We start from the raw sequence: 19941 nt of genomic DNA, 5'->3' as shown, positions 1-19941 counted from the left end.
TAACAGCACCAAACCGCTACCACAGAGAAGGACAAGAGCAGCAAGGTAAGTGCTAACTTGGGCGAGAAAGTAAAACCTAACACCCCCAGGTCCCCCCCCCCTCCTGAATGCGCCAACACACCCTTGGGTATAGTTTAATAATGTACCAGTACATCAGCAAAGTTGCCACTCTTCATGTGTGGTCCCAGACAGTGAGCATTATAAGCAATTTGCTGAATCTGCGATCACCCAATACACACGCACCACACATACAATCCTAGTGGGGTCACTGTACAGTAGAAGGAAACCTGGTTTATTTTTCTCCTCATTTCAGCTATCTCAACACGAACAGAAGATCCAGCCTCAAACCTTCCTGGTCTGTACTGAAAAAGACAACACTAAGCACAGTGCATTACCCACTGCATAATAAGGAGCTCACCCTCACCCCATCCCATCCCAAAGTGCTTCTGGACCAGTACTGTGGTGCTGACCAACTCCTGGCTGTGCATTAGGGACAGCTGAAGATTCAACAAGTTGGTGAACCTGTGGAGTTTCTATGGAGTGACTATTTATGTCCAACTACTTCACAAATATGCTCCCCAGCCTATCAAAAATGCATCTATATTTTGTGACTAAACAAATGCTTGCAGAGCACTTGAAATGTTATTTCGATGGTGTTTTCACTATCTTTGATAGGAGAAAGTGCTACTGATTAGATAAAGACGTAAAGTATTGTAAATATTATATTGCAACATTTTGCAAACAAAGATGTGCAGGTTAGGTTGATTTGGCTATGATAAATTGACCCTTAGTGTTAGGGGATTAAATACGGGGGGTTACGGGGATAGGGTGGGATATGTGTCGGTGCAGGCTCAATGGGCCGAAATGGCCTCTATCTGCACTGTAGATTCTGTGATTCTGTGATATACAACAGTAACATAATGCAAGAATTACATGGAACTGAAACATGAATTGATACAGCATCCTTGGGAAGAAAAGTGAAACATTTGTCAGTTGGAAGAGATTAACCACGAGTTAAATGTTAGTGAGCATGAAGGTTATTAAGAAGCAGACGAAGATATGTATTACAGACAAGGCTTCTGCAACACATGCTTGGATTATATCAAATCGCAATGGAGATCTGAGGAAGACCAAGGAGAGGTGAACTAACAAACTAAATAGATGGACATGAACTGCCACAAGATCAAGTCAGATGGTGGATCCCCATAGTTTCAGACACTTCATGAAAGAGCAAAGCATTGAATTTCAAAAGCAGCAGCTTTTCCAGTGCCTTTGAGGCCATTTTTATTAGCCATTAGGTAATATACAAGATTCCACTGGTCACAGCACCCAATTAATCAAGTTAAAGTCCTAATTCCAGGCTCTCTGAATTCACAATATACATCTATATTTCCATAGCTAACAGTGGTCAAATCATATCTGCAACAGTGTAAATTAAATTCAAGAGATCCATTAAAACCAGATATGTTCTAATGCTATTTTGTAAATACAGCCAAAAACCTCCTAGCAACTGTATTGCCCTGTTAGGCTGAACAACTGGGGAATATGTTTAATAGGAACTGGGGGGAGGATGAATGCTCCATCATTAATTACACACTAACTGTTTACCTGGAAAAAATGATTGTGTCCCCGAAGAATCGTAGAATGGAAGCATAGAATGGTTACAGCACAGGAGGTTGTTATTCGGCCCATCGAGTCTGTGCCGGCTCTCTGCAAGAGCACTCCCCCTGTCCTTTCCCCGTAGCACAGCAATTTTTTTTTCCTTCAGGTACTTATCCAATTCCCTTTTGAAAGCCATGATTGAATCTGCCTCCACCACCCTTTCAGGGAGTGCATTCCAGATCCTAACCACTTGCTCTGTAAAAAAGTTTTTCCTCATGTCGCCTTTGGTTCTGCTGCCAATCACCTTAAATCTGTGTCCTCTGGTTCTCGACCCTTTCGCCAATGGGAACAGTTTCTCCCCATTTACTCTGTCTAGACCCATCATGATTTTGAGCACCTCTATCAAATCTCCTCTCAACCTTCTCTGCTCTAAGGAGAACAACCCCAGCTTCTCTAGTCTATTGACATAACTGAGGTCCCTCATCCCTGGAACCATTCTGGTAAATCTTTTCTGCACCCTCTCTAAGGCCTTCACATCCTTCCTAAAGAGCGGTGCCCAGAATTGGACACAATACTCCAGCTGAGGTCAGACCAGTATTTTATAAAGGTTCATCATAACTTCCTTGCTTTTATACTCTATGCCTCTATGAAGCAGAGGATCCCCCTATGCTTTTTCAACCGCTTTCTCAACCTGCCCAGCCACCTTCAACGATTTGTGCACATATACCCCACAGGTCTCTCTGTTCATGCACCCCCTTTAGAATTGTACCCTTTAGTTTATATTGCCTCTTCTCATTCTTCCTGCCAAAATGGATCACTTCCCACTTTTCTGCATTAAATACTTCAAAAGAGAACCATCAATAATCCTCCAACTGATAAGCCACCATCTTACAATTCACTACAATATTATAGCAAGAAATTTAAAAATAAATACACAATTCTGCAAGTACGAGAATGTAGTTGTACCACAGACAACAATTACACCTCAAAAGATAATTATGTGGAAAATAATGAATGCAAGTGTTCCTACTATCATACAGAATTATTAAAAATGTTTCAATTGTACATTCTTTCCCATGATCCAGTTTGAGTAAAGGGTCACAAAATACAGTAACTGCAGTGCCCAGTGCCTTGCTTTACTAATATTGAATAGCATGAGGATGTACAGTATGTTTGACATTTTAAAGTTCCAGTGATATTGCAGATTTTCTTAAATCTCCCATATCAGCCAAGTCCTTACAATTGTCTATGCCCATAATTTGATCAAACAGATCCACCTGAACAAGTAAAAAGAAAGTGGCACTACAATATTTTTGAATATCTACATTTGAAAATAGCCACTGAAAATTATGGCACTGTAATTTGTAAACTGCATTAATAGTTGAAATATGTAGAAGCCCTAGTAAATTTTAGATATACCAAATACATTTTAAATAATGTATATCATTTTATTGTAGAAATACATGGACACAGTATAACTTTCTAGACTACAAAAATGTACAGTACTGTAAATTCAGTCTAGCCAACAAAATGAAAATGAGTATAGGTTGGTCTTTAAATGGTCATGGGAAATAGCATTTAATTTGAATGCAAAGATTCAGAACTTTTTAATGTTAAAATTACAAATCTAAATTGCAAAGTTATTTGGGGGGGGGGTGCAAAATAAATGACAACTTAGAACTGCTTATTTGTAGCTTGATTAAGGATCAATCATAAACAGAAAGCGTTCATATAATTGTATGTACATACTAATGGAGGACAGCATGATTAAGTATAGCATGATATCAATCAAATTTCATTGCACTGTGCAAACTTTTTTCTACACTTGTACTCACTGGATCATGGCAAAGAAAATCCAAAATTAACATTTTTCTACATTTTTGGATATAGTTTTAGGCAATTTACAAATTTGTAGTCAACTTGGCTATAAACCATAGTTCAAACAAGACCCCGTAAAAATAAAAGGAACATATAGCAAGAGATGACAACTATTGTGGGATAAGTTACACGTATCATAGATCCAAAAATGCATACTTATCATCAGTATGGTAAACACAGTAATATCATCTCAAATAAACTTGCTTGATTATAGGCCTGGAACCAAGACATTTTAGGCTTGATGTTGAATTGGGATCACAACACTATTAACATTAAATTCAAACAGAAGGCAAAGGAAATGGGTTTGGGATAACCAAAAACCAACGAGGGCTGAGAACCAGGAGATAAAACATAAATGAAGACCAGGTAAACCACTGGATGAAGATTACAAATCCAACCTTCAATAGACCATCCAGTAATGTTGATACAATCATAATTGAATGATTCAAGCCCTACAACCAATCTTCATTATAGCATCAGTGCAAGTCGGGAATACAATCTTAAAAGAGGAAAACAAAAAAAAATATTTCTAGCTACAATGTTAAGACTTTTTTTTTTAAACTGCTTTTATATTCCTCCTTTCAAACAATAGCCTCCATACTCACCAAAATGACGAGCATCATAAACATTGGCCATTTTCATTTTCATCCACAATGTTTCATGGAAAATGAAGGGAAAAAATTATTTCAGATGTGCAATCCAATGACCAAGCAGTATCAAAATTTACACTGAACAGATATGAATTTCAACTTGAAGCTTAGCTTCAGATAACTATGATCTAATAATGATACAATGCACTGCAAATGTGCTACCTGATCTTTGGGTCCTAAATATATAATACTATTGGTATTACATTAAAAAAAAGTTATCAATTCCAAAAATACTGCAACATTTGGAATGGATATCACATTACTTAATGAAACTTCTACCACAACAATTCAGAAAATGAGATATAAATATAATATATATAGTTCCTGGTCAATTGAGCTTGTAATCCTTTTAAATACATATGGCATGGAGTCCAAGAGTCGGAACTGCAGGATGAGTCATAACATTTTGCATCTGATTATAATGACAATTTACTAGACTGGATCCGTATGTCGCACTGTAGCACTGCCAGGGGGAAAAAACAGAAGGTTAAACATCACCTCCATTATGAGAACTAGAAAAAGATTTTTTCTTTACTAGTAGTTTAATTCAAAGGGGATATGTGGAGCTTTACCAAAACATTTGTATCACACTTTATGATGCTGACATTATACTTCTTAACCCGGATACTGAAATGCATTTATACTGTTGAATATTTGTTTCAATAGCTTGTGGTTCAACTTTAAAAAAAACAAACATTTTATTCATAAAACAAATTGGAAGAAGCTTTTCCTTTATATTACACGGTAACAAGATTAGCGGTGTCAGAGAGTGTAGATTATCTTATTACTTACACAGACACAATTCTGTACAGTAATTTAGACCTGAAGGAGAGTCCAGTCAATGTTCCAGGGTAAATTCACAGGTTGCCTTATTTTCTGCTGATTGTACCTTTAAAATAAAAATGGTTCAAAAGAAAGTGATTGTCAAAGCAGAATGCACATGGAGAGAAAGAGCTGGATTCTTCAGAGTCATAAAATTACTTTTATTAGGAAATATACGAGATAGATTGGATCTCATTGCCAACTAGTTATATAAAGTGATCTTCTGATACTTTGCCAAATCAGCTATTCAAAGAAAAGCATCTTTATTTTTACTGCAATTAGAGTTCAGATCAATAATGTAAAATCATACTCCTGGTTATTTAAACTGTACATATTTCTTGCTCTGGTAGTGCCAAGAAAGCTTAGTAATGTAGGCACGTTAATGATTTATGAATCCCACTTCCGGTGATATCATGACCAGCTTGCTTTCTGGAAGAGTACCTGATCTTATGCCTGCAATGATAATCTTCAACCAGGAGTTGGATAAATTTACAGCCAGGAATGTCTCCACAAAAATAAGGTCTTTCCATTCCCACCACACACTGCCACACTAACAGTTAACCAGTTTAAGTCCCTATACATGAAAAGAAAGCATGGAGGCAGCATTTTTCTGCATGTGTAGGGACTTAAACTGGTGTGGCAGCATGTTGTGGAAACCAGGCAAATCCACCTGGATATTATCCAGGCAACAGAGTACCAGCTGCAAGATCAGACACTGGAGAATCTAAAGACTCAGATTTGAGTACAGCACTAGTCTGGCAATGGCAAAGGTAGCATTACAGAATGTGACGGGGGGGGAAAGAGGTGGAGAGGTTTAAGGAGGGAATTCCAAAGCTTAGGGCCGAGACGGCTGAATGCACAGCCACCAATGGTGGGGCGAACTGAGTGTGGAATGCATAAGCGGCCAGAGTTGGAGGAACGCAGAGTTCTTGAGGAGTTGTAGGGCTGGAGGTGGGTACAGAGATAGGGAGGGGCAATACATTTCCAATGTATGTCACACAATCCATATTTGAGCATCACAATTCTATCATGCTTGTAGGTGCCACCTTGGTAAGATTTCCAAGATAAAGCTACCTGGCCCACAGTCATGCCTTCAGTTTCACACTTCTACCACTAGACAGAACTTTATAAACCCCAGAAGCTGCAGGTCCCCATACTAATACACACATCATTACTAACGGGAAAATCTTTTTGCCCTGACTTTCTGTGGACAACACTACAAGAGATCCACTAGTTTTAAGTATCTGGACTACCGTGTTAAGTTGTTTATTTCACTTTCAGTTTCTACTCTTCTTTGGTTTCATTTAACTTTTCATAAAAGTGGTCAGTTAACCTTGGTCATTAAATAATGTTCTGAACATCAACAAAATAATAAAATTATAATCTGAGCATTTTCTGATCATCTGTATCTAAATTGTACAATTTTTATAGATCATGGAATCAATAATGACTGTCAACATTACTCCTTCAGAGTATTTCACACGTTATTGGTTGATACCACATTCCAACTGAATATACCACCAACCCACAGTAGGCTCTGAATAATATTAACCCTTCATTCTGTATCTGTGCCGAGATCAGAGTGTTCAGTGTTGTAACACTACAGAATAATTTAACATGTACTACTGTCTGTGTAATATTGGCTGTAATGAGCTTTGGGAAATTCTGAGATCATGAAAGGAGTTATATAAATGCAAGTTCTTTCATTACAATACATCATCCTTTACTCCGCTTCTTTAAAAAATGTTACTATGCTACCAGTCTATGCTCTCAGTCACAGAGCACTATATACTCAGATCTGTTATCTGTATTATCCCATCACTTATATACTTAGTTCCTATGAGCTAAACAATGCTAGCGAAAATATGGAGCCAGATCTAGTATGCAATGTAATTAAGCGTTGCTAACAAATACATGCAGAGCACCTTGTTTCAATTACTGGTACTGCCTTGTATCTCATCGATAGTCACTTGATTTCCCATATATTCTGCACTTGAAATTAAGGCCTGCAATACCAGCAACTGATTTGCTGCAAAAGTGACTAGTCCATCAGTATTACAGAAGTTAAAAAGTTGGTGCCCACCAGCTGTACAATTTGGAACATGGGATTCACAGGACTGGAAAAGACCATTGCGATCCATCTGCTGGTCCCGTAACTCAAACCTACTGGAGACAGCGAAAAAAACTGCCGTATGTCCAAGGGCACTGTTACGAAAATGGAGTGTCAGGGTGTTCCTGCCAGTACATTGTGAAGCTGTACAAGTCTCAGTCTAGAAAGCCAGTGCTAATTTTGAACCTTACCACAATTCTCCACACTTCTGATAAAACATTTTAGCCCCAGAAGACAGTAAGTAGCTCCCGATCAGTAAATAGCTCCAGATGAAAAGCTAGTACTGGCACAATGGACCAAATGACCTCCTTCGGTACTGCACAGCTGTACAATTATTGAGCCACCCTCAGAATGTTCTGGATAACATATTACTCATTCATATGCTAACAATGCAGTCACGGGATTATCCACAGGATCCATTCATTTGCTAACTCCTGCATATTAACAATTGAGGCAACAGTGCATCAGCATAAGGAAGTACTGGCAAAGTGATAACCAGAAACAATCCCAACCAATATCATAGTAGCTAATGTTGTGCAAAGCAGATATTAATGGTTGTAAACAAGTGATCACCATAAATAGTAATCAGTTCATCTGGATCCTATTGTATTGTATTGCTGCTCAAACCAATTCTATTTGTAGATTGTAACAAGGCTGCAAAGCACTGCAGTGTTGGTAAAGAACCAAGGCTTCAATGTTCACTCAGTGGATTCTTGGCAACTACAAGCTTTTATCTTTGTAACCTCAACCACCTATGTCAACAATTCAGATCCCAACTATAATTTTAACCCGAGTGCGATAGCAAAATACTGTGGATGCTGGGAATCCGAAATAACAACAGAAAATGCTGGAAAAACTCAGCAGGCCAGGCAACATCCGCGGAGAGAGAAATAGAGTCAACGTTTCAGGTCGAAACTCTTCGTCAGGACCCGAAACGTTGACTCTATTTCTCTCTCCACGGATGTTGCCTGGCCTGCTGAGTTGTTCCAGCATTTTCTGTTGTTATTTATCATTTTAACCCCCTGGATTCCAATGTGATATCTCCGGCTACCTAAAATACCAGGCAAAATTTCAAATGTATGTTGCAGGCTTATCTGTTCTACTACATCTATTACATGCAGCACTGACCAGATACTCAGGACACAAGCAATGGAATAAGCTATGCTGGTTCAGCCTCTCTACACCTGATAAAACTATCCAATTTAACAGACAGTGATTACCCAGCCACTACAAATTTAATTGATAAATAGATTACTGTACTCAGTTATTAACTGAGAGGTATTGTGTTAATTCTTGTTTCTAAAGTCTGACATTTGGATACTTTAAACACTTCACTTGACCCGTTACTAAAAACAAACAATTCAAGTTAAACAGACTAGTATTTAATTGTATTTTTTGTTAGCTTCAAATGTGAAAATATTGTTCATCATACATTTTAGATCACTTATAATTTAAAGACTTCAAGATATTTTAATAAGTTTGGATAATGCAATTAATCCTGCCAATCTAAAAGATATTATATCAACACTTTCAGAGGTAAAGTCTGCCAATTGTAAACTATTAATTTAGTATGTTTATTGAGCCAGCTAGTATGGGAATTGTACAGTAATCTTACATTTTTAAAAATCTGGCAATTCAGATCCTTGTTCTGTTGATAGCTACAATGAAAGAATTATAGTTCTGGCTACTGAAGCACAAAAAGTTAGCATGCAGGTACAGTAAGTAATCAGGAAGGCAAATGGAATGTTGGCCTTTATTGCAAGGGGGCTGGAGTATAAAAGCAGGGAAGTCCTGCTACAACTGTACAAGGTATTGGTGAGACCACACCTGGAGTACTGCGTACAGTTTTGGTCTCCTTATTTAAGAAGAAATATACTTGCATTGGAGGCAGTTCAGAGATGGTTCACAAGGTTGATTCCTGAGATGAAGGGGTTGACTTATGAAGAAAGGTTGAGCCTATACTCATTGGAGTTTAGAAGATTGAGAGGTGATCTTATTGAAACATAAGATACTGAGGGGGCTCAACAAGGTAGATACAGAAAAGATATTTCCCCTCATGGGGGAATCTAGAACTAGGGGGCATAGTTTCAGAATAAGGGGTTGCCCATTTAAAACTGAGGTGAGGAGGAATTTCTTCTCTCAGAGGGTCGTAAATCTGTGGAATTCTCTACCCCAGAGAGCTGTGGAGGCTGGGTCACTGAATATATTTAAGGTGGATTGTAAAAGCTTCTACAAGTAAAAGATTAGTGAAGACAAATGTAGGCCCCTTACAGTCAGAAACTGGAGAATTTATAATGGGGTACAAGGAAATGGCAGAGCAATTAAACAAATGCTTTGGTTCTGTCTTCACAGAAGATGACACCAATAACTTCCCAGAAATGCTAGGGAACCAAGGGTCTAGTGAGAAGGAGGAATTAAAGGAAATTAGTATTAGTAAAAAAAAAAAAAGTGCTGGAGAAATTAATGGGACTGAAAGCTGATAAATCCCCAGGGCCTGATAATCTGCATCCAGAGTACTAAAAGGGGTAGCCATGGAAATAGTGGATGCATTGGTTGTCATCTTCCAAAATTCTATAGATTATGGAACAGTTCCTGCAGATTGGAGGGTGGCAAATGTAACCCCACTATTTAAAAAAGATGAGAGAAAACAGGGAACTACAGACCGGTTAGCCGAACATCAGTAGTAGGGAAAATGCTAGAGTCTATTATAAAGGATGTGATAACAGGACACTTAGAAAATATCAACGGGATTAGACAAAGTCAACATGGATTTATGAAAGGGAAATCGTGTTTGACAAACCTACTGGAGTTTTTTTGAGGATGTAACCGGTAGAATAGATAAGGGAGAACTAGTGGATGTGGTGTATTTGGATTTTCAGAAGGCCTTTGATAAAGTCCCACATAAGAGGTTAGTGTGCAAAATTAAAGCACATGGAATTGGGGGTAATATACTGACATGGACTGAAAATTGATTAACAGATAGGAAAGAGAGAGTAGGAATAAATGGGTCTTTTTCGGGGTGGCACTCGGTGACTAGCGGGATACCACAGGGATCAGTGCTTGGGCCCCAGCTATTCACAATATATATATATATCAATGATTTGGATGAGGGAACTAAATGTAATATTTCCAAGTTTGCTGACGACACGAAACTAGGTGGGATTGGGAGTTGTGAGGAGGATGCAAAGAGGCTTCAAGGCGATTTAGACAAGTTGAGTGAGTGGGCAAATAGATGGCAGATGCAGTAGAACGTGGATAAATGTGAAGTTATCCACTTCAGTAGAAAAAACAGAAAGGCAGTGTATTATTTAAATAGTGATAGATTGGGAAATGCTGATGTACAAAGGGACCTGGGTGCCCTTGTACACCAGTCACTGAAAGCAAACATGCAGGTGCAGCAAGCAGTTAGGAAGGCAAATGGTATGTTGGCCTTCATTGCAAGAGGATTTGAGTACAGGAGTAAGGATGTCTTACTACAGTTATACAGGGCCTTGGTGAGACCACACCTGGAGTACTGTGTGCAGTTTTGGTCTCCTTACCCAAGAAAGGATATACTTGCCATTGAGGGAGTGCACCAGACTGATTCCTGGGATGGCTAGATTGGGTCGACTAGGCCTGTATTCACTAGAGTTCAGAAGAATGAGAGGGGACCTCATTGAAACATATAAAATTCTGACAGGGCTAGACAGACTGGATGCAGGGAGGATGTTTCCTCAGGCTGGGGGGTCTAGAACGAGGGGTCACAGTCTCAGGATACAGGGTAGGACATTTAGGACTGAGATGAGGAGAAATTTCTTCACCCAGAGGGTGGTGAACCTGTGGAATTCTCTACCACAGAAGGCTGTGGAGGCCAAGTCATTGAGTATATTTAAGAAGGAGCTAGATTTCTAGACACAAAAGGCATCAAGGGGTATGGGGAGAGAGCGGGAATATAGTATTGAGATAGAGGATCAGCCATGATCATATTGAATGGCAGAGCAGGCTCGAAGGGCCGAATGGCCTACTCCTGCTCCTATTTTTTCTATGTTTCTATGGAGATAGACAGATTTTTGAACAATAAGGGAGTGATAGGTTATGGGGAGCGGGCAGGGAAATGGAGCTGAGCCCAAGATCAGATCAGCCATGATCTCATTAAATGGCGGAGCAGGCTTGAGGGGCCAAATGGCCTACTCCTGCTCCTATTTCTTATGTTCTTATGTACTGCTTTAAATGAAAATGCACTCTGTATAAGCCAGCAGCCAATCAGTTTGAGAGAAATATGTTTAAGAGAACCAAGACCAAAGCTGGCATTTGGCAATGCAGTTCTATCAACTTTATAGACACCTTAATTTTAATGGAGATCTCAGAGCAATTTACAAGACTACTCTATATTAATTGAGAATCAGATATATTAAAAGGTGCGTAAGCATGAGCCATAAGTATAGTTCTATCTTGAATTCACTTTTTTTTTTAAATATATACTACTTACAGTAGTTTGTTTCTGTGCTTTATACTGTATTTTTGAGCTAAGCCTTCATATTATCTGCTGACCACATTGTGTCTTAGAGGCAGGAGACATTTTCAAAAGAGGATGAATTGTTTTTAATATTTTAATTATCCCTAAACTATATATGTGGAAGTTTTTAGAATAAACTTAATTTTAGCTGTGGATGTTTATGCTTCTGCCTTTATACATTTTCATAAACAAGGAACATATTTGAAAGGGGGTGTTTAAATCATTCTTTTTCTAACTCAGTTTTAAAAGAACAATTCAAGTACTGACGGCAGTGGGGAAACTGCCTTGAAAGAGTCACTCCAGATTTGAATTATCAGTGGATAGATGGTCATTTCAACGATGTAAAGGATGTGTTATGCTCATTTTAAAAAGTGATTGGCCAATCTTGCTTCTGCTTGGGGAGGGAGAATAAGCAAACGTCATGGCTGTCATACGTAAACGGGGTTATGGTATACTGACAGGAGTTAGGTCATTGTATCATCTGGTTGTGGACAAAACAAACAAGGTTTTCCAAAAACCTTGTTCAACAAATGCCCGAATTCATCACTATAAGCCAATAAAGCCTCAACAATTCCATTTAAATAGTGTTAGTATTAATTTGTATAAAATTAAAATATGTTTTCAACAACTGAATAAAAAAGCCTAACCGTTCAAACAAGAAATATCTAACAGAACTTGTTTAGGAGATCCAAGGCGTAAAACCACAAAATCAATACAGCCAGTTATCTACGAGCAGCAGACGGCAGTGTATTAGCACTCCACTAATGCTGTTCAAAAACTGTCATGGATAACTGTCTTTATTTAGATGGTACAGTAAGAATCTAACGCAAACTTGTTCAATAAGAATCAAAATACCACTTTTACTTTTGTACATTTGACCAACACTTTCAACCCTTACAGTTGTTTAATAGGTGCTTCCCGAGAAACACATACGTAAACACCCGAGCTTGCGTTCGGAGTTCAATGCAAGTTGTAAGAAAAACTGAACGAAGCAGCTGTTTTTGTAAAAGGATTCTGCTTACAGAATTATCCTCTCAGAACGCAATGTGTTTTTATCGTTTTTGAAGTAATTACTACAGCAAGAAAAAAACTAAAATATGGCAAACACATCAGCACTGTAGTAATGATCACGCTAGATTTTCGCAAAATAGCGTGCCATTAATATTATGAAAAGGAGAGGGGAATCGTTCAATACAAATCGTTCTAACTAATCCTGCCAGTTTATCCCTTCCGGTTTGTCAATTCTCCAAATACAGTTAATGGGTACTGCAGCAGTTTCCCGGTTTATAATTTTAAAAACCTTAAAATAGTGGGGGGGAGGGGGGTAATTCCAAATGCAGAATCTCTAGTTAGCAGAAGGAAGCTGCTGTCCCTCAGAATTGTGCCTGGGATTCTCCCCCCTCCCCTGTGCCTGGAGGAGTGACCAAGGTGCAAATTCCGCAGTGCTGCTGCCGGTGTCTCCCTCAGACCCGCTCCCTTTCTATAACTCATTCGCCTCTCCATCTCACACAGAGATCCTATTAAAAAGCTCCTTTTAAGTCGGAGGGCGAAATATATATATATATAAATAAAGGTAAATTAAATAACATTCCCCTCCCCTCTCCCTTTCCTTACCTGGGCCGGTGCAGGTAGGCAGGGAAAACAAGCCCTGGCAACCAGCGCCGGCCCCTGGTTACGCACTTCAAACCCCGGGATACGGTTGTAAAACCGCCGTGACAACACTCCCAAGCGCCTCTAAGAGGTCGAGGGGTGTAAGGGGAAGTCTTACCTGAAGTCGGTCGGATGCTCCCGCTCATATATATTTTTTCTCCCGCTCGGACTCTCCCGGCCTAAGCCGCCTCTTCGCAACCTCCCCTGAGAACAAACTAGCTCCCGCCCTCCTCTGCTGCTGATTGACGTGCAACCCCGCCATTGCTATTGGTCAAGTCCCACGTCACTCAACTTGCTGGGCACGCTCCCTTCTTCCCCACAGCGACCCCGCCCCCTCTCGTCTGTCACTGATTCCGAAGTTAGGTTGAGTAACAGCAGGAGTCTTCAGCGGTGCACGCGTTGGTTTGGAGAGAGAGAGAAAAAAACAGACTTCACTGTGCATTTCAAGTCATACGGTGCAATGCAGCTTCAGTTCAAATCTTTGGGCGGTGGAAGGCTCTGCTGATCAGGTATCATGCTGGTGCTGTGCAACATGATACCTGCATCTGCCAACAATAACACTGGCCCCCCACCCCTCTCCCAAAACATAGCCACACAAACTGCAACTGTACATACAGATTGGACTGTGTTCCAAAGCAATAAAACGCCTGAGGGTTGAGATGACATTGACAAAATGCTCAGACTCCGTCTTGTGGTTTATGACATCATCTCAACCTCTCCATGCTTTACTGTGTTGTACTTACTTCAGCTAAGGTGTTTAATTCTAGAATACTTATCTAGTATTTGTGCAATATAACCACCCATGAGTCATGTGGCCATTCAAATTTTTTAAATTAAACCACTGGTCCCTGACTTGTGTTCTCCATTCATCTTCTGAGAGTAAAAGTAATACAGTATAAATAGAAATAAATACAAGCAAAAACTAGATAGGATCAATAATTTGAAAAATAAACTAAATTTAAAAGTAAAGATATTGAAAACAGAACAGTTACTTGTATTCAATTTAAAAAAAATTAAGTTTTGATTTACAAACACAATTTACAAAATGCAAATGAAGAGACATATTACATAGATTTGTTTAAGAAACTTACCTGTTCTCTTTCTACATATCTTACATCCAAAAATCAAGCTAATAAACATATTTGTTCTAAGTTACCCTGCATTTATTATAAAAATGACTTGAAAGGCAAAGGCAGCACAGAGAGAATCTGGGAATGATAAGGCAATCCTCTGCATCTACCTCCTTAAAACGAATCTCCACAATATAAGAAACATGTGGATTTTAACCTTTTCCTAAATCTCTGTTGTTTTATTCGTGGTCATAATTTCTTGTTTGCAAATCAAAAAATAGTGTTTAAAAACAAAGCAGGTAACATTGAATATGAGAAGTGACGAGAAAAATTCTTCCATTTTAATTCTGAATTTGTTTTAGGAGAATTTCAAAATTAGGAAAAAGCAGAGCTCTAAATATTTAATAGCACTGAAGCCCCGCAGCTGAAAGTAATATGCTTTTCAACAGTTATCAGAATTAACTCACTATGAAAATAGACAGCCTCTTTAATATGAAACCAGCTCCACCATCTTTCTCAACCCTTGCCTCTGTGCTGTCAGACTGTTTGTTGACATGAAGTCTTGGTTGAGCCTTAATATCCCCAAGCTAAACCTTGGGAAGATCAAAGCCATCATGTTTTTACACAGCCACAATCTCTATACCCTCGCCATAAACTCCATCCCCTCCTTGGTTACCGTCTCAGGCTGAACCAGACTGTTTGCAACCTTGACATCCTGTTCAACCCCAAAGCTTAGCTTCTGACCTCATTTGCTCTCCATCACAAAAAATCCTACTTCTATCTCAGTAACATCATCTGCCTTAGCCCTCACCTCAGTCCATCAACTGCTGAAATCTTCATATATGTCTTTATCACCTCCAGTCACGATTACATTGATGGGCTCCTGGTTGGTCTACCTGGGCTCAGTGGGTGGGGCTTTGTGAGCCATGCACAGTTACACAATTTAACCCTTACATCAATGCACACTGGAAAATAATGCCATTGGATTTTTTACATCCACTTGATTAGGCAGCTGAAATCTCGATTTGTCTCATTTGAACAACAGCATGACAGCACTTGTCTAAAGTAGGCTTTATATTGTTGCAAAAATAGAAACTACTTGCTGCAGTATGGAGAGATGGTAGATGACAGTTAGAACACTTAATGCTTAATGGGTAAAAAAGATTTTGGAAAATAAATATATGAAATGGAATGAAAGAGACAACTCATGTACTCCATTCCTTTCATGTGCAGCACAGGAAAGAAACCCGCATTATGTAAATTAACATTTAAATATCCAGACCTACCAAGTGCAAGAAAATGTGAATATGCAAATATTTATTACAATAAGCAGTATTCACCTATAGGCTTCACATGAACCCACATAACTTTGTGTTATAAAGATGTAGTGTTCAGTTTAAAAAAAATTAGAATTGTTGATAAAGACACCACAATTCGTGGGAATGGATGAACATGCAATTGTGATTCGATGCTGCGACTGATATTCTTGCACTGGAGAATGTTAAGGAGAGGAAAACTACACAACCAACTAACAGCTAAAGGGGCCCGACTCTGCCCCTGCCTCAGCTCATCTGCTGGTGAAATCCTCTTCCCTGCTTTTTATTACCTCTAGACTTAACTATTGCAACGCACTCCAGGCTGGCCTCCCTTTTTCCATCCTCCATAAACGTGAGCTCATCCAAAACTCTGCTGACCGTATCCTTACTCGCACCAAGTCCCATTCACTCATTACCCCTGTGCTCGCTGTCCTACACTGGCTCCCGGTTAAGCAACGTCTCAATTTAAAAATTCTCATCCTTGTTTTCAAATTCCTCCATGGCCTCGCCCCTCCCTATCTCTGTAACCTCCTCCAGCCCTACAACCCTCCAAGATATTAGCGCTCATACAATCCTGGCCTCTTACCTAGCCCCGATTTTCCTCGCTTCACCATCGGTGGCCGTGCCTTCAGCTGCCGAGACCCTAAGCTCTGGAATTCCCTTCCTAAACCTCTCTGCCTCTCTACCTTTTTTTCATCCTTCAAGAAGGTCCTTAAAACCTACCTCTTTGACCACGCTTTTGGTCATCTGCCCTAATATCTTATAATAATGTTGCTCGGTGTCAAATTTGTTTAATAACGCTCCTGTGAAGCGCCTTGGGATATTTTACTACATTAAAGGCGCTATATAAATACAAGTTGTTGTTGTTGTTTCTTCCTAGCATAAGCAGATCATAATGAACATGCTCCAAACATTTATTTAGTATCTTGGTCCTGACCTTTTCATGGCCCAACTGCCACCCTCGCCCCTTCCCCCAACCCCCTCCCCCCACCCAAAAACACATTTACTCACTCTCAATAACAATTCTAATAAAGCCATTTGTCAGGGCAAAAAGAGGGGACTCGTTTTAGTGAAGATGCAAAGTTCTCCCTGTGATCTGTTTTGGTGGTGCAGGTTGAGGGATGAATGTTGGTCAGGACACTGGGAGAATAGTGCCACGAATCTTGTACGACTACCTGAACCGGCAGATGGCACCTTGATTTCATGACTCATCTGAAAGACAGCAACTCTAACAATGCCGCGCCCCCTCTGTACTGCACTGACATGCCAACTTAGATTATGTGCTCGACCTTCTGACTCAAAGGAGAGAGTGCCAACACTTGAGCTGAGCAGACATTTACATGCAAAGCCACACGTGAAATATGTTTCTGCACTGCAAGGAAACAAAGGAAGTGAAACCAGCAAAAAAATAAATTGTGCTACTGGGGTTACATTCTGTATCACAATTTATGCAAAAGAACCCAAGTCAGTAGTCCATGTCATTTAAATTTTTTTTCAATTTGTTGGTATTATTTCCTCCCCTCCCCTTCTCCTAAAGGTAACTCCCTGCTGGGGTATGGTTCAGTGAAACCCTGGTGCTCTCCAGTATCTCATCCAAGTGGCCATTCTTCATATGTGAGACCATAACAGTGAGTGCCAGCTGGATATTTGATCACAGAAGCGATCCAGATCCCGTTCCCACCAAACATTTACGGACCTGCTGATTCCCCCTTCGTGCCCCAAGGATGCTGCGGCCAATTATACACCCTTACCATCACCCTAGTTAACTTTGCTCAGATTAGGAACTGAATCAGAGACCTTCCTAGTCTGCGTAGCTCAGCTCCTCTCCTCCTATTTACTTCTCTAACCAGTTATACCATAAAGGAAAACCTAAATGATGTCTGCATGAGATCAAAGGTTTCAGTCATACTCGATTTACCTCCTATCATGTCTCCATCTTCAATTAAAGGCCTTTTAACCAGGAAGGCAGTGCAGTGCAAAAGAAGGAAAGTATTGCATTATCACTTTGCTCAAATGTTTTAAAGTGCTTTATATACAATTAACTACTTAGAAGTAATGCAGGCAATGCAGCAGCCATTTTGCACATGGTAATCTGACAAATCACAATGTAGTGGATGACCAGTTAATTTGTTTTTTTGTTTTATTGGCTGCTAGAGGAATGGGGACACTGGATGTAGTCCCTTCATGTTGTGCCTTGGGATCGTTAACATCTATCTGAACCACCGGAACAGGCAGATTGGATTTTGTTCAATACCCATGACACTTCTAACACTGCAGCACTCTCTAGTGCAGGCCATGAACTTTTCTATAACCAAACCAGTGGAAAACCACAGCCAATGCTAATCTCTGATGTGTCAACAAGAGATGTGCTAATAGCAGAAAAGTGATGACGTGGCATGTTTCTCCCTCCCTTAAGGTAGAATAGAGAGATATTCTGCCAACCAGAATTGAGAAAACTCAACAAAGCTACAGAAGGCCCATTGTAGTGGGAAGCATCCCTGTGACTCTGAGCTACAATTGTCTTTAGATTGGCCAAAGTGGAGCCATAGAACCAATTTGCGTTCCACTTAAATTTTTATTTGTTCCAAGCACTAACCAGAAAATTGGTGAATTATCCCCAGATCAGTATAGTAATATCCTTAGAGCTATGTCTCTCATTAGTTTAAAAATAGATTTCTGAAGATATTTTAGCTACTTTTCTCCCACAATGAAGCCATTGGGCTAGACTTTCCACTATACTGCCCGTTATTGGCGTAGTAGCAGAGAAACTGGGGTGGAGAGGCCTACTGCCAGACCCATGCCCTAAGAATGGCACATCTCATTTTCCTCCTCCTTCCCCAGTAGAGATTGTGGTGTTCCAACTGTTGACTGCCCCACCTCCTTTAAATGCTGATGGGGTGGGGCAAGGGAAACTAGCTGATTTCCCCACTGTCCCCAGGTAATGCCAGAATTAGGCTGATGCTAACTACAGTACCAGGGTAGTGGCAGGAAGAGCACTGAAAGCCTTGATGGAGGGTGGGGGTCTATTAGTGGCCACCTCTCTCTCCCTTCTGGCCCCATAGCTTTATCGATATAACTCACGGCATTCGACGGCATTACAATCAACATCCTGGGGGTCACCATTAACCAGAAACTTAACTGGACCAGCCATATAAATACTGTGGCAACAAGAGCAGGTCAGAGGCTAGGGGCAGGATTTTCATTCAGGAGTCGGGTTGGAGGAGGGACTACAACTTTCAGGGTTGTAGTCCCGCCTCCATTGAGATGCGGCCAATCCATGTGATTTTAACTTGATTAACCTTGTTGAGCCCACCCAGCGGGCTCAGCGGGCCAATTAAGGGCCACCCGGCAACAGGTGACGTCACAGACTGAAATTTCATCTGTCAAGAGGTTTTGACAGATGAAATATCAATGTTTGAAAGCTGTTTGAAGCTGTCAAACACCGAGGCCTAGAAATTCAGTTGGTTGCGCCAGCCGTTAGCGCCTTAAGAGAAGTGAATTTCGGGCGCTATACGTGTAGCGTCCGGGCGCAGCGCGATCTGCGCCTCGCCCCAAATTAAGTAGACATTTAGCGCCGGCGCAAAGTCTTAGCGCGTGCTCACCTGCGCGCGCAGAAAATGACGTCATATCCTCGTGCAACGCCCTTTGCGCGCCCCGATCCAGAACTTCAGTGGGACCGCCCCATTGTGCGGCCGGCGGCCCGAACGCTTGTTTAGTGGAATGCAACAGAGCCGACGCGGGCCCCGGGGAGCGCAAATTAAAGGGCACTTACCCTGCACTATAAAGGGCAGCCATTTTGCGGCAAACACTCTTGTGCAACGGATTTCTGGAGAGAGACCAAGGAAGAGAGCTTTCTGGTTTGGGCCAACACTAGCTCAGGTATTTTTGGCTTCAGGCCAGAGCATTGCAAGTGGCCTCTTGGATATTTGACTGTTTGGCAGCATATTATGGGGGCTGCATGGGGTGCCAACGCTGAGTTTCAGCGTCATGTCCGTAGGGCTCGCAGACGCGGGGTGAGAGGGGCAGCCCTGGCTAGACGCAGAGGGGGCAACAGGCGTCGGCAACATAGGCCTTACCCAGTCAGGGCATACCGCCAGCAGCGCTCCTACCTCAACATGAGTGGCGTGCGATGTGTAAAAAGGCTGAGATTCCGAAAGGAGGTGGTTGCAGAGATCTGCCATCTGCTTCGCAGAGATCTGCGTCCAAAGCTCAGGAGCAGGACGTCTCTGTCGGTGGACGCGAAGGTGACGGTGGCCTTGAACTTCTATGCCACCGGCTCCTTCCAATCCGCTGCTGGGGACATTGCTAACATATCCCAGTTCGCCGTGCATTGCTGCATCTGCCAGGT

General features: G+C 40.8%; 1 protein-coding gene across 9 annotated transcripts in view; it reads right to left on the bottom strand.

The window, feature by feature from the left end:
• The window catches only part of LOC147103362 (protein 4.1-like), a 192627-nt gene extending 179207 nt beyond the window's left edge, over positions 1–13420 (bottom strand). For 3 of the 9 annotated variants that reach the window (XM_085962870.1, XM_085962880.1, XM_085962873.1), the window contains exon 1: positions 13326–13415. In XM_085962870.1, coding sequence (XP_085818996.1) covers positions 13326–13353 — 28 coding nt within the window. In that variant the 5' untranslated portion in view covers positions 13354–13415. Of the gene's footprint in view, positions 1–13325 lie in introns of all 9 variants that reach the window. The other 6 variants (XM_085962877.1, XM_085962876.1, XM_085962875.1 and 3 more) reach the window with 5 other exon arrangements.
• Between the last annotated feature and the right edge of the window lie 6521 nt (positions 13421–19941).

Source organism: Somniosus microcephalus, chromosome 20 (assembly GCF_052327205.1).
Source record: "Somniosus microcephalus isolate GS21.2 chromosome 20, FLI_Smic_1.0, whole genome shotgun sequence".
NCBI classification, from domain to species: domain Eukaryota; kingdom Metazoa; phylum Chordata; class Chondrichthyes; order Squaliformes; family Somniosidae; genus Somniosus; species Somniosus microcephalus.
Note: the sequence above shows the minus strand (reverse complement) of the source record. Positions and strands in the feature narration are given on the sequence as shown.